This window comes from Penicillium taxi, assembly GCF_028828555.1.
Source record: "Penicillium taxi strain IBT 34144 chromosome Unknown utg000004l_segment0_segment0, whole genome shotgun sequence".
NCBI classification, from domain to species: domain Eukaryota; kingdom Fungi; phylum Ascomycota; class Eurotiomycetes; order Eurotiales; family Aspergillaceae; genus Penicillium; species Penicillium taxi.
In genome coordinates this window covers 2,817,216-2,843,622 of record NW_026643206.1, presented here as the reverse complement: position 1 = coordinate 2,843,622, position 26,407 = coordinate 2,817,216, and the positions used below count along the sequence as shown (strand labels likewise).

General features: G+C 47.3%; 8 protein-coding genes across 8 annotated transcripts; 3 read left to right on the top strand and 5 right to left on the bottom strand.

Annotated features, from left to right (window-relative positions):
* Positions 1-13: 13 nt before the first annotated feature.
* On the bottom strand, positions 14-2,266 carry N7495_005976 (uncharacterized protein; the record flags this gene model as incomplete). The annotated part of the gene is made up of 2 exons (XM_057208627.1): positions 14-2,098; positions 2,156-2,266. 2 exons carry the CDS (start codon positions 2,264-2,266, stop codon positions 14-16), a joined length of 2,196 nt encoding a protein of 731 aa, XP_057062401.1.
* Positions 2,267-2,819: 553 nt separating this feature from the next.
* On the bottom strand, positions 2,820-5,179 carry N7495_005975 (PalH/RIM21 family protein; the record flags this gene model as incomplete). Its single annotated transcript, XM_057208626.1, has 2 exons — positions 2,820-4,999; positions 5,071-5,179. 2 exons carry the CDS (start codon positions 5,177-5,179, stop codon positions 2,820-2,822), a joined length of 2,289 nt encoding a protein of 762 aa, XP_057062400.1.
* Positions 5,180-5,894: 715 nt separating this feature from the next.
* On the bottom strand, positions 5,895-7,136 carry N7495_005974 (pepsin-like aspartic protease; the record flags this gene model as incomplete). Its single annotated transcript, XM_057208625.1, has 2 exons — positions 5,895-6,753; positions 6,811-7,136. 2 exons carry the CDS (start codon positions 7,134-7,136, stop codon positions 5,895-5,897), a joined length of 1,185 nt encoding a protein of 394 aa, XP_057062399.1.
* Positions 7,137-9,539: 2,403 nt separating this feature from the next.
* N7495_005973 (uncharacterized protein) lies at positions 9,540-12,821 on the bottom strand (the record flags this gene model as incomplete). Its single annotated transcript, XM_057208624.1, has 5 exons — positions 9,540-10,319; positions 10,373-10,668; positions 10,720-10,767; positions 10,818-12,650; positions 12,698-12,821. 5 exons carry the CDS (start codon positions 12,819-12,821, stop codon positions 9,540-9,542), a joined length of 3,081 nt encoding a protein of 1,026 aa, XP_057062398.1.
* Positions 12,822-13,392: 571 nt separating this feature from the next.
* On the bottom strand, positions 13,393-15,278 carry N7495_005972 (putative UV radiation resistance protein (UVRAG); the record flags this gene model as incomplete). The annotated part of the gene is made up of 2 exons (XM_057208623.1): positions 13,393-15,150; positions 15,210-15,278. 2 exons carry the CDS (start codon positions 15,276-15,278, stop codon positions 13,393-13,395), a joined length of 1,827 nt encoding a protein of 608 aa, XP_057062397.1.
* A 313-nt stretch (positions 15,279-15,591) lies between these two features.
* On the top strand, positions 15,592-16,749 carry N7495_005971 (mitochondrial 54S ribosomal protein mL67; the record flags this gene model as incomplete). The annotated part of the gene is made up of 2 exons (XM_057208622.1): positions 15,592-15,873; positions 15,988-16,749. The coding sequence occupies 2 exons, from the start codon at positions 15,592-15,594 to the stop codon at positions 16,747-16,749; spliced, it is 1,044 nt and encodes a 347-aa protein (XP_057062396.1).
* Positions 16,750-20,028: 3,279 nt separating this feature from the next.
* On the top strand, positions 20,029-21,719 carry N7495_005970 (alpha/beta hydrolase; the record flags this gene model as incomplete). The annotated part of the gene is made up of 6 exons (XM_057208621.1): positions 20,029-20,447; positions 20,513-20,738; positions 20,783-20,842; positions 20,905-21,192; positions 21,246-21,489; positions 21,667-21,719. The coding sequence occupies 6 exons, from the start codon at positions 20,029-20,031 to the stop codon at positions 21,717-21,719; spliced, it is 1,290 nt and encodes a 429-aa protein (XP_057062395.1).
* On the top strand, positions 21,569-26,122 carry N7495_005969 (uncharacterized protein; the record flags this gene model as incomplete). Its single annotated transcript, XM_057208620.1, has 1 exon — positions 21,569-26,122. The coding sequence occupies one exon, from the start codon at positions 21,569-21,571 to the stop codon at positions 26,120-26,122; it is 4,554 nt and encodes a 1,517-aa protein (XP_057062394.1).
* Between the last annotated feature and the right edge of the window lie 285 nt (positions 26,123-26,407).

The window sequence follows — 26,407 nt, the reverse complement described above, 5'->3', positions numbered from 1 at the left end:
GCTGTCAGAGAGCTCAAATCTCTTGTGCATCCAGAGCCCATATTTCCCAGTGCTTCAGGACATCCCAGCCGACTCGGCGCATACCACGCCTCATGACGTTTCCGCTCTCAGTTATGACAGGGGGGAAGCAAACACGGCCAGATAGGGCGAGGTCATGGGGTTCAGAATCCGAAAGGGGAATGGATGGACGAGAACGTGATTCCGTAACCTCATCATCTCGTGGGTGCTTCCCTAGTATTGAAGAACGTATCTTTAATGACGGTCCAACATATGTTTGATCTGATAGATGGTGTTTGATATCTGCGCCATTGGCAAGAGCGGGAGATAGAGAGGGGGAGGTGAGTGTGCTGGTGACAACGCCAGCGCTACCATCGCTGCCGTTGAGTTCACTGGTAGATGTATCAAGATTGACATCTGGGGAATCCACCTGGGGTGATATTTTGGCCTGGAGAGGAGACTCGTAAAAGTCACGTAGCTCAAACGCTTTCCATCCCAAGCCAACGATCTTGAGCCTACCAAAGATTTTCTTATCTGCTAAGTCGAAACTCATCATTTTCATGAGCAGCTGATCGTCCATATCCACAAGATCCGCGAGGCTCCGTGCGTTGGAAATCGCATCCTCGACGTCCTTGGGGAGCTCGATTGATGTCTCCGCCCAAGACAATTGCTTAATCTTGAAAGGAGGGTCGAAGGACATATTAGGTGCTCGATTAGAAGAGCCGTTTGCAGGGCCAGTCTGAGGTGCTGGGGAGCCTGCAGGAATCAAGAGTCGAAGCGCCACCAGCCTCCGAAGGAATGGAACCAGCATACCGAGTGACTCTATGCTGGAGAATTCTGTTGACAGGGCTAATTGTTCCAGGTTTGGGCAACTATGGACCAGACGCGCGACCATAGAGGTCGACAACGGCCATTTCGAGCAAAGCAGTAGGTGGCGAAGGCTAGCTCCATGATGCGTCATGATATTGGCGAGATATTTATCTCTCACACTCAAAGTCACATTGAATTGATTGACGGGGGAGGCCACGGTAGGGGAATTTGTTGTTCCAGTTGGAGCATTATAGACAGCATAGTCGGTGACAGGAGGCGTGAGGGCAGTTGAACCTGTCCCCGCGGGTCGAGGCGAGTTGAGATAGTCTGAGGAATCTGTAGTCACATTTACAAAATATAGTCGTTCTAGCCCCTTAAAATTCTCTAGAAATTCCGAGTTTCGTTTTGATATCGCATCGACTCGACAGGACTTGATTTTTAGTTTTCGATGTGGAGGTGCCACGGGCCAACTGTGCTCGACAAATTTGTTGCCCAAACTCATATTATCCGTCCCGCTAAGGAATGTGACATCTTCGACCGTCGTCGGGTCAAATGCGTCATTAAATTCCGCACTGTGGAAGGCAAACATGTTCTGGAAGGAGATCTTCTTCACTGCAAGGGGCTGCTTTGCAGCGATACACTTTCGGAAGTAATCATGTAGAGAGATGCTGGGTTCCTGCGCAAGTCGCATGCGCGGTGACCAATGTAGTCTGAGATCTTGTAATTTCCTGCTCTTGAACAACATGGTTGCGATATCGTCGGGGTAACACAGTGGATCAATATTAGTGATTTTGAGGCACCGCAGATGCGGCATTCCCGGTAGCACAAACGTAGGCTGTGGATGGCGGGTAGAGGGGAATCGAATAGTTAGCGAGGTCAGATGCGGCAGCTGCGTCAAGCCCGAGTATACAATATCTAGCATTTTGGTGTTGAGATCCCAGCTGAAGCTCTGCAGATTGGTCATGCGATCCACGGCCGCCCGTGCAGTAATGTTCAGGAGCATGACTGAATCCGTTACTCTCCCGAGTTGAGCGTGCTCTTCGAGATCTTGGTCCTTCCAGTCGCCTCGGAGGGTTATAGATTGAACAAGTGTCGCAAATGGCCTAGTGATAACAGCATTCAGTCCCATGGTGAAAGGACTTGCGCTTCCGATGCCTTCAGGATGTCCGCCGCGGTAACGTATCCTATCGTAGGAGGTGAGGGTCAAGTCGCGGTAAAGCTGCGGAAGCGCCATATAGTTGAGAACGCGACATGTTTGACATAGTCTAGCGAGATCACCGGTATCATCGACCTGAGATTTTGCCTGTCAGTATGCTGGATAGCTTTCAACGTGAATGATGGACCAGACATTTGACACAATCAGGGCGATCAGATTCAAAGGTAGCGATAATAAGGATGCACCGCGACTTCTTTCAGCTGCTATGCTGGCAGCAAACATATTTTGGTTGACAGTCGCCATAACGCGACATTTGGCGTGTGGCACAGCATGAATTGGCGGGTGTGAAGAATATGGGGAAAGAAACCCGGAGTGAAAAGTTCCCGAACCAGCCACGAAGGCTCGGCATATGCCAATATAGATCCGAAATCTCGACCGTCAAATCTGGCGGAATCTGCTAGATCCTTTTCTACCTAGGTATCTATATTTCCTGCGTTAATTTTTTACATTTCGAAGTGTCCGAGGTCCTGTTCCGAACTAGATGTTATACCTAGGTACATTTCCAATGGGTTATGTACGTAGCATAAATTGATAAAATAATATGAATATATTGAATGCCTATATACTCAGGGTATCTTTTATAAAACCCGATCCCGAAACCAAATCCTTCTCAAACCCCAATACCAGATCCCCTGAATGAATGTCCCCATATTTATTACTCCAATCCCAGTAGCCAATTTCATAGCTAGCCCAATAAAGCAGGTAAGACCCCCCAAAAACACCGGATGATATCGGCCGGAATTAAAAATTTTCGACATACTGTCAGCGAATCCGTATCATGCCATACCAGAAGCGATCATAAAGAACTTTCATCGCCGTTAAGAGGCTGCGCGTGGTTGTTAGACGGCAGTGGGGCGGTATCAGACCCACTCTGGTGATGAGAATTGACCTGTTCAGGCATAGTTTCGACTATTTCCTCTGAAACTGTGGAGGCGGTCGAACTAGCTTGATCTCCATCATCATTAACAGATTGGCTAGTATGAGAACGGCTCACATGCTCGTTGATCAAAGCCGCTGAATCTGGGTCGTATCGGAGAACGTAGTTTCCATTTCCGTTCTCAAGATTCAAATCACTCCATGGAGCAGAGGCCTGCGGTTGTGAAGGGATGATTCTGACAGGTAGGTCAGAGCGGCCAGGTCGTGTTTCATGAGATGCAGACTGCTCTAGAAGCCTATTCTGAGGTAACCACGTGTGTTGACCACGCCGGCGAGCCGGGATTACAGTGACGGGTAAAGTCGTATCGCCATTGTAAGACCCTGAACCGGATACACCTCGGTGGAACGGGAGGAATTTATTGTAGCTTCTCGGCTGGATAATATATTGCTTATGTTCATACTCATGCTCATACTCACCACCATCCAGAGGCATGTCAGACTCATCATGATGTTCTGCGAGCTCATCACCAGCTTGGGCAGAGGCAACTTCCTTGGGTAGAGATGCGCGTCGTGGCCTGAAAGAGTTGAATAGAGTTCGCCAGCGAGGATCAGCCTGGGCGATTTGTGGTGACTGTTCACTGGGATCTGATGTGAAAAGTCTGTGTTCCGTGACATTAGAAAGTTTTCGACCATCGATCTCGATCTCCTTTGGCTCCTCCATTTCATCCTCCTCTTCCATTTGCGGCATCACCACAGGGGGCGTAGGGCTGGCGACGGGGTGATATCGAACGTTATAAACAGTGCTTGCAGCACTATTAGTGTCAGTTCGACTGACTGGGGTGGTTGTAGCAGTCGGAGGAGTGACATAGCGAGCCGCAGCGGCACTTTTTGTGTTTTGTCCCGTAACCCCTGCGCCACGATTCCGACTAAGCGGAATGCCAACTCTGGTCCTTCGAGGACGATGGGCAAGATTCATGACACCACCCCATCCCGAAGACGCACCACCTGTACCCCCTTTACTATCTCCACTGGAGTAGCGCGGCCAGTCAACTTCCTCTGACGGAGTGACATCAAGCATTTCATCGCCATCGAAGACTTCTCGCCCCAAAATGCCATCTTTATTTTCATCACGCTCGAGAGCTTCTATGCGTTCCACCCATTCCCATACCACCACACTCGCTGCAGCCGAGCCGACCCATCTGATATAGGTACCCCAGCCAGCGATCTCCGGTCGTGCAATATCCATAACGAAAAACACAACCGGAATCAAGACTGCTACTAGTGATAATAGAGCCACGAAACAGATGTTGCGCATCTTCGGGTGGAAAAAGGCATAGCGGTGCTTTGAAATTGAGTAAAAAATAACCCATGCAGCATAGAGCAGGTTGAGGGCCAATTCAAACAGATAGCTCAGAGCTGGGATCGCGTCGTTATAGGATCTCGGCCTTGTGGACGTATTTCTGTAAAAGAAATTCTCCAAGATACTGAACGTCGTATCCAGCACAATAAGTGCGAATCCAGCCCATTTGATCATAACTTTCTCCTTGTGCCGCGGAAACAGTCGAATCAGCGTCTGAACCTGCGCCAACCAAAGAAAAGTGCTCGAAATGACGCGGACAATCCTGATCTCCAGCCCGTCAATAACTTGTTGTGAGAGAGTTTCGGCATCCGAGTATCCGAATAAGAATTGAGACTCTGCGACTTTGAAAGAGTCAAAGGTCGCGATAGTCAATGCGATCGCAACCAGACACGCGGCCACCACCTGAAGCCAGGGCCGACCACCAACTCCAATAACGGAAGAATTCCCGCCGTATGAACCACTCATCATCCCATGTCGACCCAAGAAATTTGCTCCACCACCAGGGCCACCAACATAGAAAGTTCGAGGAGTGATGAGGAGAATAATGACGAGGACATAGCTGATGACTGTTGCGCAGCCGATGGTGAATAATTGAGGGGCCACAGAGGAATAGAACGGGTCGCGGGTGTCGAGTACGGGCGAGACATGATTGAAAGATTCAGGGTCACCGGTGCAGATGGGTTCATAGATGGCATTTCCCGTGAGACTCAAAGCGTATGATTGATTCACATGAATAATTCCTGCAACGAGCCGCAAAGTCCGGGATTAGTACGAGGAGGTATGAGTAGCCGGAAAGTTGCATTGGACACACCATTACTGGGTAAGACGAATGGCGTGCACCCTGAAGTATATGTTATGGCAGTGGTGGAAGTCGGGTCCGCCCAAATCTGGCGAGGAGTTATTCGAGTGGCATCTACCATGGTCGAGCGCTCCCAGCGGCTGGAGTTGCCGGCTGCAGTTCATAGAGACAATCCACCGATACTATTAGATCGGTCGTAGCGCACACGACAGGGTATAAAGGGCTTTAGATGGCCATTTCCAGATCACTTCTAGCGTGCAAGTACTCTTAGTGTTGGTACTTAAGTATTTCTCGAAGGGGGTTGATATAGGGGCAGGTCCAGAGGGCACTGGAGCGACGGGGGTTGAAGGAATTAAAGTCACCAAGTCTGGAGTGGGCGGGTCGAGATCATCCGTCACCCGGTCCACACATCATTCGGCGTTTCCCCCACAGTCTTTCTTCACTACTTGCGTCCTTTACTTTCCTTCTTTGTTCTAAATTTTCCAAGGTATGTATAGATTTGTATGATAATGATACCTCGTAGTGCACAAGTGATAACAGTAATGGTAGATCTCCATTTCAAGATCCCCGAGGTCTCTAGAACACAGTCAGCACTTAAAAAGTCTACCCAAGTACAACTCCAGGAGCAAAAGCTTCCGCCCATATTCATAATATATTATATAATTTATGTATCGCACTTTTCGTCATATACATCCATTTGATCCTATAAATCCAACTGGGCATTCACAGACAGACCTCGGGAACTGACTGGTACTAGAACCGGCACATGGAGTAAACACCAGTACAAGTACCTGGCTTTTACCTTCACCGACTCAAATATACCAAGCTCAATCAATTTAAGCTTGGGCAGCAAAGCCAAGGCTAGGGCCATTGGAGTCAAAGACAACATACTGGCTCTTGAGGAAGATATCGCCGAAGATGGAGAAACCAATGCCGGAGTTGCCCTGAATGCCACCGTAGCAGGTAGAGCTACCATCAGTGACAGTGGAGTAGTTAATATGGGCACCAGGGACAACGGCATCGTAGCTACCAATCACGACAGTGAAATCAGGCAGTTTGGTAGAGCAGGGGAAAGTGTAGCCACCGGCGTTAGAATCACCCTTAGAGCCATTGACATTCTCATAGTAGGCGGAGACAACATCATCAGGCAGAAGAAGTAGAGTGGTACCGGTGTCAGCAATACCCTGAATGGAACCACCAGTAGTGGTGCCAACCTTGTAGCCATCGGCAGTGAACCCCCAGTAACCTTCGGCGCTGTCGACATCGGTGTAGGTCAGAGAGCCGGTGTACTTAGAGCTGTCGATGTAGCCAAAGTCGTAGGTGCCAGGGGCATTGTGCTTTAAGCTTACAGTAAATAAGGGCGAGTCAAGCTGCGACTTGACAGTGTCGAAAAAGGTGGTCTGTGTCAGAGGTTGCACGGTGTTGATCGTACTAAAGGCTAGTCCTAGCAGACCGTCGTTGTGCTGGTCCTGAGTGAACTGCGTACTGATCTTTTTGGCGGCCTCGACAGCTTGGCCCGTGGTAGTGACTCCGCCAACGGTGACGGTATCGCTGTAGACATTTCCGCTAGCGGAACTACCATCACCATACGAAATCGACCAGGTATAGTTCGAAAGCTGGGTGGCACTGGAGCCAGGTGTATAGATGCTGTGGCCTGTTTGTTCATTTTTGGGTAAGTCTGAGGAGAAAACCCAACTATATAATGTCAGACTTTAGAGCTTGTTCCATGTCACAAAGGTATCTTATTCTTACAGATCGGCTGAGCCGGTATCAAAGTCCAGGTTCAGAGTGCTTCCACCGATGGTGACAGGAGTCAGGTACTCTATGTCATCGACCTCGGGAGTGGTAACAGCAGTACCATTCGCAGCGGCGGCAAGAATATTTGAGGGTACGACAGCACCAAACTTCGAGAGAGCACTGGCATAAATTCTCGGTAGATTGATGGTACGAGTCTTCGTACCGGCAGGTTTAGCAACCTGGCTGACACTGAAGCCCTTGCGGGTATTGGCAGTCGGCATAGCTGAGGAGATATAGGCTAAAACAGCTACAGCGGCTGCTAATTTGCTGAAAACAACCATTTTGAATGTACAAGGAATTGGATTTCCCAGGAGAATGGTGTGAGATGAAACCACTTGATAGATTTAACATATCGGAGACAAAGGCAGCTTTATAGACTTTCTCGGAGCTTCGCCATCTTCAGAAGATTGAGACAAAGAAAGCTTAAGAACGGCACATATCGCATTGAATAAGGAGGGTTGTCTCTTCTGGGAAGCTGGCGATGTAGATCGAGCTAACATGCAGGACCTCCGAGGCACCAACCTCGTGATCATCACGGAGTCTATCGGCCAGCCAGAAAGCCAAAGCTGACTGCGTCGGATCAGAACCCATGACAGTGAGGGAAATTCAAGATACAATGGAACCTAATTCCACGAAGGTGGGCAAGATGGATCTACTGGCACCAAGGCTCCTGGACAAGCATAGAAGTGGGGACTTTTTAGGGTGCGACAAGAGATAGGCTCGGAGCTTGATCACAACAAGCTACGCGAGTCCCAGGATGCCATAAAGTCCGTATACGATTATGATTAGCTTGGACCTTTGAAGCTGGCCCGTTTGGTATAAGGCTGGTTGTCCACACAGATGTCATTGATAATAGAGACCCGTGAAAGGACTTAATTCCATGGGATAAAGAATGAAATTGAATTGTTTTGAGGGCAAGCTCGTTATGCGCATAGTAAATGACACCAATAGAGCTTGACGAGTGGCTCATGTCAACTCCGGGCTTTATTATCACAAAGCACATTTCCACAAAGCACCCAATTACTGCACGAGACAGATATTTGTATACTTGGCCACGGTCAAGGTAGTATCCAGATTAGAAGAGAGTTCACAAGCTAATCTGGAGACTCTGATTCTCATTGGTGAAGTTGGTAAAGTTAGGAATGAAAGAAGTGCCTAGGTAAAGCAGGGATCCGATTGGCTTCTTCATAGTCCCTGGACTTTAATATCATCCGACGAGACTCCGCGACTGGACCCTTGGATTGAAAGCACATGGATTGAACCCTGTAATAGTAGGCCACGGGTTAGGTAAAGACCCGTGGACCTTATTAAATTCGGGAAAGATCGATCATCGATGTAACCTGTAGTCTTTGTCTACCCTTGTCTCATGCTGAAGATCCCTTGAGGCAATCTTCCTTAAAGACTTCCGCAGTAGCCTTATATATTTAAAGAATGAAGATCATTTTCCTGGGCTGATTCGATCAATACAGGCGAGCCCTGAAGGTCTGATTCCAAGGCTTATAAACATCTGGTCTAAGATACTAACAGATAACCTTGGTAGCATCAAACTAAGTTATTTTCTGGAACTACCATCACCGACACGAATGATAGATCAAATTCCTGATTTCAGATTCTGAAATCCGGAATCAAATTCATGCAACCTCAGGGCCTCAGTCTTCAAAAATTATAACTAATCAGAGTCCTTTCGGGTCCGAATAACGATTTGACTTCTCACCGCCTTCGTTATCTCCTCCGATATTAGTAATCAGCCTTAGCCAAACAGAACCAGAAGGCTTAATAGCTTCTAAGGACTTCAGGAATAAACAGAAAATTCCCCGATACCCACTATTCTCAGAGGAAAATCAGCAGGAACCGTTACACGATTACATGTATTGAATTTTCTGCCGGTTTTTTATAATCATCCAATATCGCGCCTGACCAAATTAGCCAACAGATATTAGCTCACCGACACCTCGATGATCTACTGAACTGACAGGGACTATCAGCTTCCATAATTTCTCTTCATTATCTAGATATTCTCTGTAAATATATTTGGGACACCATTAGTAAAGCTATCCACTCAAAATCAAGATAATAAGCACTGGAGATTCCATCTAGGCATGGATATCTTTTTACAAGTATCAAACCCATGGACCCTGTCTGTCTTCCAGGGTTAGTTAGATAGATCCTGAAACATTCACAAATGTCCAAACTAATTCTCTATTTTCATATATGTTTACGGTGCGCGCTATACTACCACGACCTACATCCCCGGGCCAGCGATGGCAAAATAATAGTGCTCATCTGAATCCAATCGGAGTATTCCATAGTCAAGAAAAGGGGGCCCGGATTTCCATTTGCGTCTCAGTCAGAATCTTAGAAGCTTACTTCCCGAGATCTCAGTGACGTATTCATAAGATATCCAGAAACTGTTTCTTGTGCTGAGGTATTTGCCGACGTAGTCACGCTACAGATAAGAGAAAATAGGTGAGAAAGGGCAGGATAGAGTATATTTTGTCCCAGCCAGTTTACACAGAGTAAACCGGCGAATAACTAACCCAAAAGACGCCGACTGAACATCCCGCAGGGGTATCTGAATAATACGGGCAAAGAATGCAAATAAAAAGAGAAGGGGGAAAAAACAAAGAAAAGCTGCATCATAAATAATCAGGGTTCACCCCCAAGGCAAAATCCGTAAGTCTGTTTCAGGGCCGTCGAGGCGGATATTGCGAGTTCAGTCCTCCGGATTCACCATCGCCGAGATTTCCGTCGTAGCCTTCGTTAAGTAGAACCTCTAGCATGTCAAACTCGCCTAGCATCGGCCCAGTACCGCCTAGACCGTGGTCAACGACTCCAGTAGAACTGTTGAAAAATTGGTCTAGCGGAAGGGCAAACCAATCCGGTAGTGCTCCGGTGGATGAATTTGTCCCGTTGTTGTCACTGACTGCCTGGGAGGACATGACGTGCGCTGAGGCGGACCGATCGAGGTCATTCTGAGGGATGCTTGTATTGGAATCGTAATAATTGTAATACACTGATGGGGGAGGCGGCATGAAGGATACATTCATGTTTGAAGAGTTAATCGTCTGGGCAGGAATGTTGGCCAGCGGGTCATGAGCTGATCCAAGCGGATTTCCACTGGTGCCACTTGTGTCTACGTATTCCGCGCCGTTTCCGTTAGTACCTGCGTCCTGGGACCAGGCTGTTTGGAAGCCCTCACGTCGACCCGAAACGCTCTCACGCGGCGGGGAAAGACCTCGTAAAACTGGGGCTGAGTTCTGTCCGTCACCATCCACGCCTCGGTCATGTGGAGCGAAGCGTAAGAAGCGGGTACGGATGCTGCTAGTGAGTAGCTCAAGCAAGCGAGCAACGGTGTTACTGATGTGGACATCATCAACGACATAGGTCTGAAGTGCCTCTACAGTGCGGTCTTGAAGATCCAATGAGACTCGCACGTCGTCTTCACGAGCACCCAAAGTGAACGTCTATAAAAATAGTCAGCATATTTACGGCAATTATTGTTTGGAACAAGACTCACTTTTAAGATAAATATCATGCCAGACAAAATACGGAAGAACGTTCGGATCGGTGCATGCTTGAGACGACCTCCAGGAACAAGTCCTTCTAAGACGACCTGCAGGATTCGGCGCGAGGAGTCCACTACTTCCTGAATGTATTGCTCGTTGACACGATATAACTCCATCAATGTAAGGAACCAGCCATTGCTACCAGCTGATGGTCCCGAATTAGATCCACTAATTTGGGATTGCTCATTCGACATGGTCGTCCAGCGGTCAACAACAGCCTGAAGAGCGAGAGAGTTGACATATAACCCTGTTCCATAATTAGTACATGGACATTGAATAAGAGACCTGGGTGACTGACTTGTGTACTCATACTCAATCATCAGTATACTTCGCATAGCCGGTGTAACTGTGTCATGTTTAGTATAATAATGGCGCATGTAGTAGAGAGCAGCTCACGATTGACACGATCCAATTGCTGTCGGAACGCCCGGAGTTGAGGTTGGAACCAATCGATCTGCTCGCGGTACCTCCCACTCCTGATTAATTCCGAAGTCTGTTCACTTGATGCAAACAGCTGATGATTGGCCTGATACACAATTTTGGAAATTCCCATCCAGCAGTCCTGCATCTGATCTAGATCTGAATCGCCATCACTCGCATCAGCAGTAGTCGGCTGCATATCTTGGCCCCACTCAGGCAAAGGAAGCATCGAAGGAATTCCTAGCCGCCCACTGCTGTGAGTAATAAATACAAGAATCAGCCGGCGCAATCTATGCTTCCGCGCTTGTTCGGGAGACGTATCGGGTGCTACTTTTGACTCGGTTTTGTAGTCGAAAACACCAAGCTCAAATGCCAAAGCCTGTGCCGTGCTCAACAACATCCACGACATTCGATCTGAGCGCCAGGCAGGTTCTAACCACTTCTGGAAAGCAAGCCTTCCTTCCTGGGACGTGCTCCTGCTACCCGTTTGATCGTCATTATCCGCATCCTTGTCGTTGCGGTTTTGCGACTGCGCCTCAGTGTCGAGTAATGTGTTTTCATCATCGCCCGGAGGAAAGTGAAGATTTCGTGGATGCCAGTCCGTCAGAATCAACAAAGCCTCTACAGTGCCCAGTGCTCTCAGATTACCTTTAACATTGGGCCTGCTTGATGTTGGGGCAAGATCCAGAGCTTTTGGTTTACCAATGCCTGGGCCTCCGGCATCGAACTTTTCTTGACCCCAAAAAAGACGTTCGATCATACCGCGCAAGTATGACCACAGACGGTCGTGTATGTAAAAGGCTCGCGTACTTGCTCCATCACCTTTAGGCTTCAGATGCCGCGACGCAATGGTAAGAATGGTAACGGCCAGCACCGGTTCATCAGTGAGCAGAGTGCGATGAGTAGAAGGTTCAGAGTAATCAGGGGTTACTACAGGACTCATCGGTGAGAGGTTCTTGTAGTAATACGCCACATACTCCATTCCTTCTGCCACCGTCATCCATCCGGCACGGACGAATCGCAACCGTGACCATGCCTTCAAGGCATCAGCGTAACCAGGGTCTTCGGCATTGGCTGAACCTTCTCGGGGCCCAATATCATCTGAAATCTGAGGATCTACGATACCCGAGCCAGCAGCTTGATAGAAGCCATTTCCACCAGATATACCCGATCGAGGAGTCCGCGAAAAAGACCCGTTCCCGGGAGAACTTATGTTGGCCAAGGGTGAAGGGCCAGAATTAAAGGAAGAAACCGATTGTCTGGCAGCGAACCTGTTCAGATCCTCCGTCCTTCCAGCGGCTTCAGAAAGTAGATGAAGAGCATCGTGAGAATTAGTGATTGCAGGCGATAACAGTTCTACTGCCGTTCTGTTCATCATTGGGGGTCCCGCGTATACAGATTTCGCATTTCGATCGCCGGCCGGATATGTTTGCAGTCGGTTATTTCTGGACTCGAGAAAATGTCTAGCAGGTGCTGTTATCGGGGCACTTGGTGTGTATCTTGGAGCAGCAGTGGCGGTGGCAACAGGAGCTGCTGTAGCTGAAGCATCAGACCATCTCTGACGAGGGCGAAAAGAATCTATATCAAATGAAGCCTCATGCTGAAGAAACGGGGATGGATCATTTTTAGGTTCTTTTTTCGCTTCAGCCTCTCCGATCATCATACGCTTATCGCGACGGAGAATATCCACTTCCTCCTCCTCCTCCGCGGCCTCGGAGGCCCTGCGTTTGCGACGGGTAGATGAAAATTCGCATCTTTTACTTTCACGGCGACAGCGCACACAAGGTGGGGGTCGAGGGTTATCGACACCTGAAGATGTTAACGTGATTGATCGGGACATATAAGGATGATCATACTGCCTAAATCGCACTTGACCTTACGCTTGCGACAAGGGTCGCATGCTTGATAGCCGCGTCGATGTTGCGGGGTTGGCGACAGTGTACCGGAATCATTCCCCGCACTATTGGCTTCCTGTACCATGCTAGGCTAGAATGGTAGTGACCTGGAATAGTGGATGCTGGGGAAGCCGATGCAAAGCGAAGATAAGCTGGAAGGCGGTGAGGGTGATCGAAGGACCGTTTGGCGGCGGAGAAAACGAGTAGCATAGAGGCTGGAACTTGAGGGAAATGGAAGAAAAACAGAATAAAATTGTAAAATTCCCATCAGTCATGAATGGTGATATGGGGGTGTAATACTAAATAGAAATACTTATTGTCAGGTCAACTGGCAGAACTGTGTATAAAAATCAAACTTTGCGGGGTAACAATAAGAGTAAGAGTTGCATTATCAACGGATGCAGAGGCAGTAATCACCTGGGCAGTATTTCAAGGTATTTCAAGAAGAAGTCTGCACACCTGAGCAAGTGCTTTAATATTTATGGTTCAGTAGTATCCTGATCAAGAGAGTCAACTTGCCCGCTTATGCCCAAGGTCCTCATCTATATACATCTCCATAGATTCATATATTACCTAATGATGGTTGGATAGATAATAGATAGAAAGATAAATGATAAATAATGAATCATTAAAGAAAGGTCATTCTTGAATATCATTCAAGCAACTCGAGACGACAGAGACCTGTTCACCGTCGCGTTTGGTCCATGGTCCAGGCCAAGACCAAGGCCACCATTCATCCGAAGTAAATCATAAGCCTTGCGCGACTGAAACAGTTCACCAGAGACAGCGCTGTCTGCACTACTGCGCCGGGACAAGCTAGGTGCTAGTCTTTCTGCAAGGCCTCGAATGCCAGCCTTCCGAGCAGGAATTTCTGTTGTACCTGCAGTCAAAATGTACAGAAGGTATTTGAGGTTGGGGAGAGTGTGACGGATATCCAATCCGTGAATTCCACACTTGTTAAGTAGGAATTCAATATCCTTATTCAATAGAAACACGCCGTACTCAAATCGGTACTGGACGCTAACTGGGTAAAGAGGGAAAGTGCGTTGCGGCAAACCTTGCGATATAGGGTCTTGGATCAAGGACGTTGACTGGCTGGGATTGATTGGGTAAGGAATTGTCACTGATAGATAAAACGAAAGCAGGTACACCAAGTGTGCAGTGTATCCTAGTGCTGCAGCAACCTTCTCTCGGTCAATGTCGTCGAAGTTGGAATTCGGGAGTGATAACCCGACAATGGTGAAAGCCAGTGGCTTTTCGGGAATTGGTTCAATGGGATAGATAACCATAAGATCCTCGGCAATGCGCCCAACCTGGCCCTTTTGATCTTCTGAGTTCTTCTGAAGCAACTTTTCGCAAAACACCAGCTTCTCCTGGGCCTGTGGAAGATGGCCCCGGGCTATATCTTGGATGTTGCGCCCTCTCTCCATAGCCTCTTTCCGAGCCTTGATGCTAGCAATGAGATCATCTTTGTGTTTTGTTGTGACTCGGAGTTGCTTCCGCTCCGCAGCAACGGCATGCTTGATTGACGAAAGGCGATCTTGTGTCTTTGCGGCATTGCTTTCAGTTGTCAAAGCTCCCTCATTTTTCTTGAGAATAACTTCGATCTGCGCTTCCAGTTTTTCCCGAGTAGCTAACGCATCTTGAATGCACTCGTCCAAATTCGCCAGCCGCATCAAGGCATCATAAGAGGAAGTAGGAAGCACAGTTCCATCGACATTGGCTCGTTGTCCGGTACCATTGATTGAAGCTTCCATTGATGGTATATCGGTGAGATTGGTATACACACCATCTGAGAAATGGAAAAGAATAGAGTTAGGAGGCAACGGCTGGTGAAAGTTCTCAAGTGTCTTCTCGAGGAACTGCAAAGACCGCAGGTGCAGCTGCAACTCGACGAGAAGCACATAATCAGACATAGCCTCTGTCCTAGCCCAAAGCTTGAGGGTCAATGTGTCACGACGAGAGACGACAGGGCCGCATAAATTAAGATCGAAAGACTGGAAGCTAGGATTGGTCGATTGATCAATCACCTCGCTGACATATACTGGGTTGTCAATACCTTCGCAATGAAGCGAGAACCAAGAATCCGCCATGCGACTTTTCATGATGCCTTCAAGATTGATCTGTCGCTTCTGGGGATTGGGATCGTTCCAAGGAAGTGAGCTACGCCGACGGGGTAGTGGGGAGCCATTTCTCGTTTCTGCAGGCAGATCCTGCAATGAACGCGACTTAAGGTCTGTAAATGATCGCGAGGGATGTAAAGAACGGCTATCTCGTTGCGCAAAAATCTTGGAAGGTGAATTGGCATTGGGAATATCGTGATCATCAATAGTTTTACCACGAGCTCGGCTTGACGGTGGAGTGGCGATCAAGTTTCGTATCGAGACTCCATGGAGGTGCCGAAGCTTACGATTCTGTTGATTGTTTAGTGTAAACATACAAAATCTAGTCTTGAAGGTGGAGAAGTCCGTACCGATGCATATAGCCACGCCCGCTCTCTTCGAGAGCCTGCGTCATGCTGTACATCCGCCACGACCTCCATAGCGCCGTCGATAGCGTCAGGACAATATTTGAAGATTAAAATCTGCCCAAGGAATTGAGAAGTGAATTCATCGTTGGTGAGACGAAGAGGAAAATACCTTTCAGGACAAGGGTCAGGTTGGAGAATGGTAAGGTGATGCGGAGAGCAGACAAAATGCCAAGACCAAGGCTTAACCCCCATCAAAAAATCCACCTCCGTCTTCACTTCCCGTCAAACACCGGCCTTCAACCTCACCCCCCATCTGAACGCGCCTTCCTCCCGGATTACGACATTGTGCTGGCTCCGAGAGCCTTGCACATAATATCTGGCCGCAATGGCCTCCACAAATGCGGCGGCTAAGCCGATGCAGAAGATTCTAGACCCTACCAAACTCGCCGGCTTGAAGAGTTTTGTACGAAAGCCGATAATTGACCCAAAAAAGCCAATTCAAGGAAAAGTACGAGAGACAAATTCCAATGCGTTCAAGGAGTACGCAGCACGCGAAGCTGTGCGGTTGCAAAAGGCCCTTAATTCGGCGCAGCACGGCAAACACATCTTCGTCTACCACAATGTTCGAACAAAACAGGTCGTGTACTCGCTGACACGGTATTTGGAGGTGAGATGCCCTTTAATTGGAAGCAAGAGATCCATTGCCTGTCTCATGCGTCAATGCAATGCTTTTGGATTCTCCCACGATTGCGACATATTGATTAACCGCTTCGACTTGTAGGAAAACAACATGCTGCGTCAAATGGTTTTCCACGGCAAGAAGACTGTCCCCGCCCAGCTTCGCAGAGACATGTGGGCACCATTCTATTCCGTCCATTTTAGTGACCCCCGACTAGGCCTTCGCGCCTACCAGCTTCTTCGCGAGTTCTCCTTGCAGCGCCAGCTCTCTCCACCACAAGAAATGATAACCGTAACCAAAGAATTCCTCGCCCTGAAGCGACCGAAGGATCCTGCGCAAGCGGAGGATTTCGACAAGATGCATAATACAAGAATCGGAGTGTCAATGACGAAGAAGGAACGTGCCCGTACTCTGATGGACCAGAAGGCCACCTCTGTTGCCGACATTGCTGCCGTTCTGGCCATCCAGGAAGAGGATATCGCGAATGGCTTTTTGAGTGAGGATCGCAAGCGCGGAAAGCTGACCCGCAAGGCGGCTAAGCGTCGTCGTGATGCTGCAGCCTATCAAGCCGTCAAGCACGAGGAGTATGCCAATCGGATTGCTGCTCTGGAGGCTAATTTGAGTGAGAAATCTGGAGTGGAAGTCAAGATTGGTACGAAGAGCGGCGAGTTCCCTGAGACTGCAGACTCCGTGAAACTTCTCTGGCGGGACATTCACGACGCACACTTTGCCGAGAAGTGGCCTATCAGCGCTGTGCACGGTGAACTAGAGATCACTCGTGGCGACATGATTGGTAGCGAGAAGAATTTCGTTGAGCAATTCCCAGAAACTGAGGAGGAGCTTGATGCCAAGAACAAGGAGTAAGGTTCATCGCTAATCCCTTTCACCTTGGTCATTATTTTCATCCTCTCTGTTCTGGGGGTCTCATTATGATACGGATTTGGATACTTTTCCCGATGTCCCTCTATCAATTTGATCTTTGACGATGTGGTGATGTTGTATTTCTTTATTTATCTTGTCCAGCTATTTATAGGACTGGCTACTGCATAAATTGTATTTTTAGACATTTACAGTCACTATAGTGATGAACACAGGTGTTCCAAAAGCCATCTACTTCAAGATACAACACTCGAGTATATTTTGCAGTCAAATTTTTAAAGAGAAAGCCTGAGTTTCTCTACACAGCTAGGCAGGTAGCCCTGGTGGTAGTATAAATGATGAAATTACCAACCAATGAACATTGAACTACACTGCCTATATTGACCAATTGCTCCCAAGGCTCAGACGAAACAGCTTCCTTCCCCACTCGCTTTCCATCCAACGAGAACATCCAGAAATCCTCGTCCCGCTTCAGCATATCCATATTCGTATTATTTTCAAGCGCCTGTTTGACACCAAAAAGCCCGAAGTAAGACAACAAGTCAAGACAGCCATGCACAGGTCAATAATGTTATTTCCATCTAACTCAAATCTGGAATCTTCAGCATAATCAGCCATGGCGGCATAAACGAGTCTGATCAAAAGGAAAGCTGCAGCGGTTGCGATGAAAAAGTGCACTCAAATGAAAATATTTCAACTTTCCGACCTTCTATTACTAAATTAGTAACCATAAACCAGAGATATAACATTACTACTATTATAAAGGCCAAAGCAAGTTCAAGAAGGGTTTTTGTCTAAATCTGGCTTAAAATCTGGTTTAAAATCTTTTCGTATGCCTCTAAGACCTCTAAAGGTAGCTCAGAGAGAAGTTTTTCTATAGCTGACGGTTGGCTATACTCACTTGGACTATCCTCAATGATACTGAATGTAGGGTGTAGCCAAAGATGTGTGCGTTTTTTTATCCTCTTGAGCTGGTCTGAAATAGTTTGATTGTCGCTCTCTCAGAAATCACGGGTGAGACTTCGCAGTTTAGAATCAATCACCAGATTTATATCGTTGCTGATGTCGGTAGATTTTTCATATCTCCATCAAAACACCAACTTGTTTTATCAGGGAAATCCTAGAACAATTTCTCTACTTCATCATAATGGCGACTGGTGATGAGGAATTTCACCTTCAAATCTGAAAGTTGAAGTTCAAAGAGCTTGTCTTTCAATTGATCCCTGCTATTCTTATTGCACTCATTAAGGGCATCAGGACACCAATGGCTGATACTCGGCCCCCATCGCCAGTCTTGAAGAAGAAATAGCAAAACTTTGATGTCGTGACATTAGTAGAAAGCCGGTTCTCATCAATAAGAGCGCGTGATAATACCAATTTTCCATATCCAGGGCTAGCGGAAATCAACAGAAGGCTCGAGTGATCACTATCACGCCACCTCCGAAGGACATCACCTTAGAGAACCATTCACATGTACCTGGGACTCGTTTTAGGTTATAATCCTTGCCACCTTCATAATCGGAAGCAAGTGCTTGAAGGGGATCTCTCTCTGTCTGATCTTCATAATTCTTCTGCTTTCAAAACATCGAAAATATGACCAAGAGTTTTCTGAGACTTATTAATTGCCTATAGCTGACGATCTCGGTGAACGCGAATCTCTCTCACTTCATCTTGATGGAAAAACTTTTCACAAACTGCGCTCGATTCTACACTTTTTGATACTATATCATCCTAATTGCTTCCATCGACCACGTTCTTCCATGCACAAGAGATTTGTGCACTCGAAGGGTGACAGATGGCACGTGCTTGGTATTCGATGATATAAGAGTAGAGCTTAGCAAGAGGGTTGATAAGGCCTGAACGCTTTGCCTTGTTCTAAAGCTGCAAGTATATTCTCTCGCATTCCTTCTAGTAGACTTGAATTTGATTGATCGAATTGAACCCTTCGAGCATCGCGAGATTACTAGTGGTACTGCCTATGAGTAGCTATCTGTGTCAGCGTGATGTAACCAATATGGGGCTGCTTTGACCTACGGGTATAAGCAACTCAACACCAGCCCATGCCAGTGCTGCATATGGCTAACTGCTGACAGCAGGTTCCACGACTGGTTCAGCCCAAAGGACAAACTTGACCAGTTTTCGGCTTGCTCTCGTATCGTAACCTCGTTTCCCATAATTGAGTTTTTCCACTGCTTCTGTTCTCAGTCTTCCAGCAACTTTTTGATCACCAGCCTAACTGACCCTTGATCGTGGATATTTATATTCACTGTGTCATTATGCTGCTCGGAGGTTAAGTGAGTCTGGTAGTTCTTCACTAGGCCTGGCTCTCGAGCCTGCAACAATTCATATGCTAAATTCCAGGTGTTAACGTCAGTAGTCGTAGGAGATGATGATGGACCATTTGTAACATTCTCCGGCTCCCGAGGAGACTGTACGTCGTTCGTCGTAGGGATGGAGGTTCGGGAAGATTTGACATGGAGGTGGCATGCTCAGGCTCTAAAATTTTATCAAAATTCCCAGCGGGATCATCTAGTGGCTGCGCAAAATTTCTAATAGTTGAAGTCCTAGAAGGATTACATGTCTGACCCTATAGTCGGAAGGATATGAGGACTATAGGCCTGTTCTCCACCAGGCTTCTTCTTTTTCCGCTCTACCACACGCTTTTCTTCATCTTTGTGAATATATTCATTTCCGGGAGTTTGGATTCCTGAATGAAGATTTCGGGGTGTGTTGGATACCAGAAAGAATGCTTTCCTAGGCAAGTGTCTCCTGTTGAGAAATTGAGAGTTTATTTTTGGTGCCCAAGAAAAAAGTACTCATAGCTTAGACAAGGGGAGGTCACCACATGCAGGTCAGTAGACCGTTTCAAACCACTGCGCTTAAAATAATGGCTAGAGCTAAGTATTATTATAATAAATATCTCATTCATTTTTTAGTAATTGCTAGAATACACTCACTTTCTCCACTTTTTCGGAACTTTTGATTGGTAGCTGAAACCATATCCCGTGGAGTATTATTCATTCCAGCAATCTGTATTTGGATCTCTAGCAAGTAAATCCCACGCACTGCTTATTTGACACAATGGAACTCCAGGGAAACCAGACATATAACACGTGGACTAGGCGCGGCGCGTCATATTATGCCACGTGAACTCATATCACGTGGTCTTCAGCCGCACCCCTCACGGCGACGAGGCAAGTACCTTGTGTGATGATTTTGCCTGTTCGCAGTAACTCTCTCGGCCCCTTTCCTTCTTGCTTCATAATGTCGTACAACATCTGGGCAGATATGGCTAAGATAGTCATCACAATGTCCATAGTCATCGTGGTCACTGCTCTCCTCGTCCGCCGGCGGCAGCCATTGGAGGGGCCAAAGCCTAAAAGGCTGACCTTTCGTGTCGATAACATCCCAATCGATGACACTAAAAAATTAGAACAAAATATAAAGGCCTTTGCCGAGCAGGACCCAGACTTGCGGAGCGCTGTTACTACCATAATTTGTCACCGTTTGACACCAAGGGACAAGTGCTTCGTCTGCGCCACAGTTTCTATTACCACTTCACTGTCTGGAGAGGTCCTTTGCGCCCGTCTAGACCGAATTAGCAAGGGTTACCAATATATATTTACATGCAGATTTGATGGAATCACACCACTCTACGAGGACGAGAGCGGAGCAGATGTCGAGTACGTGCCCACTTCTGCTGATCCAAGTTGTGCTCCGCGCTGTCCTTGCTCACTATTCTCTACAGCATCATTGCTATCCCAGGCCTAGGAAGCCACGCTCTTGGTTCTTGGAAATCTACAGACAGCGATGAAGTTTGGCTACGCGACTTCCTGCCAAAGGACCTGCCTAATATCCGAGTACTACTGTACGGTTATGATACAACATTATCAGGTAGCTTATCGAAGCAGTCTATCGAAGACCTCGGTGGTGCCTTACTAGAACTTATTACTGCCTTTCGAGCGAATGATGGTGTAAGTGGTCTCTACGATTTCTAGGCCTGGCTAATTTCTAATAGACTTCTAAACGTCCGATCGTCTTTATTGGCCACAGTCTCGGCGGCTTACTGATCAAAGAGGTAAGTTGTTCATCATCTATAGTATCACTACCATCTATATCACGGCTGACCAGCCATTCTAGCTACTTATTCGTGCCCGTCGAAGAAAAAGTACCGCGAACTCAGACCTGTCTCAAGCATGTTTTGGACTGCTTTTCTTCGGCGTGCCGAATCTGGGCCTTCGAAATGAACAGCTGAGGACGCTTGTCCAGGGCCAGCCAAATAAGGCATTAATTGACAACCTGCTCGTGGACAATGACTCAGAGCCTTCAACCTTCTTGAAGAGGCTTGCTGACCAGTTTTCTGAGAGTTGTAAGGACTATTACCATGTAGTCACGTTCTTCGAGCGCACCCTTAGTCCAACCTTGGAGGTAAGATACTTTATATATAAGGCATCTAGGACAGGCTAACACGCTTCATATAGCTTGCTCAAGATGGAAAGTGGAGCAAAACTGGCCGCCCATATTTACTAGTCACTGAAAAGTCAGCCACAAGCACAGGCTTAGTGGCAGTGATAGACGAGGACAACATTCCCCTTAACACAGATCACTCAGGCCTTGTGAAGTATAGCTCCCGGAGCCAAGGTGATTATTTCATTGTGAGGGAACGAATCAGAAGAATTGTTAGTGAGGCGAAGGCTGAAGTCGCCAAACGTTTCTCTAAGTATTGTGTGTCTCTATCTAAGATAAAGATGTCGGAAAAAGCTAATTATATAGTCTAGATCTATACCAACCTCTATCAGAGATAATGCAAGCATGCCTTAAGTCACTAGCTTTCGACGAGATGGAAAGCCGGCTGTTTGAGGTTGAAGACGCTACTGTTGGCACATGTAAATGGCTTCTTAGCCATAAAACTCTGCTACACTGGACTCGTCAACATCGAGGGTTACTCTGGATAAGGGGGAAACCAGGATCTGGAAAGTCAACGCTCATGAAATATGCTCTTCGAGAGACCCCTGCCATTTATAATGCAGATAATATGGTAATTTCCTTCTTTTTCCATGGACGCGGCCAGGAACTTCAAAAAACTCCGCTTGGGCTCTACCGGTCTCTTATACATCAGTTACTTAGGCGTGTACCAGGCGCACTTACTGATCTGATCGACTATTTTGAGGACCAGCGAAAGACAATTGGCGAGCCCGGAGATAAGTGGAAGTGGGAGTTACAGAAACTGCAATCTTTCTTAGAATCTTCGCTTACAAGAATTCTGAAGACGTTTTCAGTTACACTCTATATTGATGCGCTGGACGAGTGTGGCGAAGAACTTGCCGTTAAACTTATCAGTAACCTCAAGCATCTACATTCAAGTCTTCCATCAACGAATTATCGTTTTGGCATCTGCTTCTCCTGTCGTGAATACCCTATTCTCGATTTCAATGGAGGATCAACTATAGTGCTACATGAAGAAAATAATGCAGACATCGCTACTTTTATTAAAGAGTCCTTCTCTGCAAGCGATATAGATGCTGGAATACGAGAAAAGATTTCTCTTCGAGCGCAAGGAGTTTTTTTATGGGCACACTTAGTTGTTCAACGCTTATTAGGGATGAAGCGAAACAGGGAGCCGAGAGGCAGGATCGAGGCAGAAATCGACATGGTACCTCAAAGTTTAGATGCACTATATTCCCAGCTTATCCAGGGTATGAAAGATCGCCCAGACGCCTTAAAGCTGATACAGTGGATTTGTTTCTCCACGAGACCATTAACAACGGTTGAAATGCAATGGGCAATGGCAGTCAATGCCGACGGTACACAGAAGTCGCTCGAGGATTATTGCCAGTCGGATGACTTCATTTCCGACGATGATATCGATACGAGAATCAAGGTCCTAAGCTGGGGACTCGCAGAGACCGTCACCTCCACAAAAACTCGCATCGTTCAGTTCATCCACCAGTCCGTCAAGGACTTCTTCATTGAACGCGGGCTCCTGATTTTAGGTGAGACTAAAGAAATCGACTTAGTACGCCCTTATGCTCATTATCGGCTATCCCGTTCTTGCATCTTTTACCTCAGAATGGCTATATTCTCTCAGTCTGGGCCACCTGACTGGCAAAACAAGTCCAAGTTTCCTTTACTACACTATGCCACAACATCATGGATATCTCACGTAAAGTTGGGTGAGACAGCAGAAAAGAGTCCGGATGAGCTCCTGAGATGTCTAGGATGGCCGAACGAGTCATTGACTAGAGTCTGGGTAGAGATAAACAACTTAATGGAGCCCTTCTATCCGAGACAACATAAATGTGGAAGTAAATTTGTGCATATTTTGTCCAGATACGGCTTAACAGCATTACTCTCCTCTATTCTGCTTTATATAGGCAAGGACGATGTTGATATAAAGGATACAGAATATGACCGAACACCGCTGTCATGGGCTGCTCAGTACGGCCAGGATATCATTGTCAAGATGCTTCTTGAAACAGGCAAGGTCGATGTCGATGCGAAAGATTCAAATGGCCGAACACCACTGTCATGGGCTGCTAAGAACGGCCACGACAACGTTGTCAAGATGCTTCTTGAAACAGGCAAGGTCGATGTCGATGCGAAAGATTCGGATGGTCGAACACCACTTTTGTGGGCTACTGGGAACGGCCACGATAACGTTGTCAAGATGCTTCTTGAAACAGGCAAGGTCGATGTCGATGCGAAAGATTCGTATGGCCGAACACCGCTATCATGGGCTGCTAAGAACTGCCACGACAACGTTGTCAAGATGCTTCTTGAAACAGGCAAGGTCGATGTCGATGCGAAAGATTCGTATGGCCGAACACAGCTGTCATGGGCTGCTAAGAACGGCCACGACAACGTTGTCAAGATGCTTCTTGAAACAGGCAAGGTCGATGTCGATGCGAAAGATTCGTATGGCCGAACACTGCTATCATGGGCTGCTAATAACGGCCACGACAACGTTGTCAAGATGCTTCTTGAAACAGGCAAGGTCGATGTCGATGCGAAAGATTCGGATGGTCGAACACCACTTTTGTGGGCTACTGGGAACGGCCACGATAACGTTGTCAAGATGCTTCTTGAAACAGGCAAGGTCGATGTCGATGCGAAAGATTCGTATGGCCGAACACCGCTATCATGGGCTGCTAAGAACTGCCACGACAACGTTGTCAAGATGCTTCTTGAAACAGGCAAGGTCGATGTCGATGCGAAAGATTCGTATGGCCGAACACAGCTGTCATGGGCTGCTAAGAACGGCCACGACAACGTTGTCAAGATGCTTCTTGAAACAGGCAAGGTCGATGTCGATATAAGAGATATAGAATATGGCCGAACACCGCTGTCATGGGCTGCTAATAACGGCCACGACAACGTTGTCAAGATGCTTCTTGAAACAGGCAAGGTCGATGTCGATGCGAAAGATTCGGATGGTCGAACACCACTTTTGTGGGCTACTGAGAACGGCCACGATAACGTTGTCAAGATGCTTCTTGAAACAGGCAAGGTCGATGTCGATGCGAAAGATTCGTATGGCCGAACACCGCTATCATGGGCTGCTAAGAACTGCCACGACAACGTTGTCAAGATGCTTCTTGAAACAGGCAAGGTCGATGTCGATGCGAAAGATTCGTATGGCCGAACACTGCTGTCATGGGCTGCTAAGAACGGCCACGACAACGTTGTCAAGATGCTTCTTGAAACAGGCAAGGTCGATGTCGATATAAGAGATATAGAATATGGCCGAACACCGCTGTCATGGGCTGCTAAGAACGGCCACGACAACGTTATCAAGATGCTTCTTGAAACAGGCAAGGTCGATGTCGATGCGAAAGATTCAAATGGCCGAACACCACTGTCATGGGCTGCTAAGAACGGCCACGACAACGTTGTCAAGATGCTTCTTGAAACAGGCAAGGTCGATGTCGATGCGAAAGATTCGGATGGTCGAACACCACTTTTGTGGGCTACTGAGAACGGCCACGATAACGTTGTCAAGATGCTTCTTGAAACAGGCAAGGTCGATGTCGATGCGAAAGATTGGGATGGCCGAACACCGCTATCATGGGCTGCTCAGTACGGCCACAACAACGTTGTCAAGATGCTTCTTGAAACAGGCAAGGTCGATGTCGATATAAGAGATATAGAATATGGCCGAACACCGCTGTCATGGGCTGCTAAGAACGGCCACGACAACGTTATCAAGATGCTTCTTGAAACAGGCAAGGTCGATGTCGATGCGAAAAATTTGTATGGCCGAACACCGCTATCATGGGCTGCTCAGTACGGCCACAACAACGTTGTCAAGATGCTTTGTGAAACAGGCAAGGTCGATGTCGATGCGAAAGATTCGGATGGTCGAACACCACTTTTGTGGGCTACTGAGAACGGCCACGATAACGTTGTCAAGATGCTTCTTGAAACAGGCAAGGTCGATGTCGATGCGAAAGATTGGGATGGCCGAACACCGCTATCATGGGCTGCTCAGTACGGCCACAACAACGTTGTCAAGATGCTTCTTGAAACAGGCAAGGTCGATGTCGATATAAGAGATATAGAATATGGCCGAACACCGCTGTCATGGGCTGCTAAGAACGGCCACGACAACGTTATCAAGATGCTTCTTGAAACAGGCAAGGTCGATGTCGATGCGAAAAATTTGTATGGCCGAACACCGCTATCATGGGCTGCTCAGTACGGCCACAACAACGTTGTCAAGATGCTTTGTGAAACAGGCAAGGTCGATGTCGATGCGAAAGATTCGGATGGTCGAACACCACTTTTGTGGGCTACTGAGAACGGCCACGATAACGTTGTCAAGATGCTTCTTGAAACAGGCAAGGTCGATGTCGATGCGAAAGATTGGGATGGCCGAACACCGCTATCATGGGCTGCTCAGTACGGCCACAACAACGTTGTCAAGATGCTTCTTGAAACAGGCAAGGTCGATGTCGATATAAGAGATATAGAATATGGCCGAACACCGCTGTCATGGGCTGCTAAGAACGGCCACGACAACGTTATCAAGATGCTTCTTGAAACAGGCAAGGTCGATGTCGATGCGAAAAATTTGTATGGCCGAACACCGCTATCATGGGCTGCTCAGTACGGCCACAACAACGTTGTCAAGATGCTTTGTGAAACAGGCAAGGTCGATGTCGATATAAGAGATATAGAATATGGCCAAACACCGCTGTCATGGGCTGCTAAGAACGGCCACGACAACGTTGTCAAGATGCTTCTTGAAACAGGCAAGGTCGATGTCGATGCGAAAGATTCGGATGGTCGAACACCACTTTTGTGGGCTACTGAGAACGGCCACGATATCATTTTAAGACACTTCTTGAAACGGGCATAGTCGATGTAGATGCTTTTGATGAGAACAGCCATATCCTGCACCTCATAGAGAAGGGGGGACTAGCTACCCAAATTTCCTCCTCGGCGGCTTCATAACAATTCCAAGCTTTCATCGCGATCTATTTCCGTGCTAAACTAATTCAGAGCTTTCCTAGCTTTCATCGATCATTACATTAGTCCATTTCAACCTTGATCCTTTCTTAATAATCTGCGCTGGGTGTTTGACGACCCAAGTTGCGGGAAGTCTATGCTTCTAATAATATGAGTAGACTCCTCTCCTTCTAGG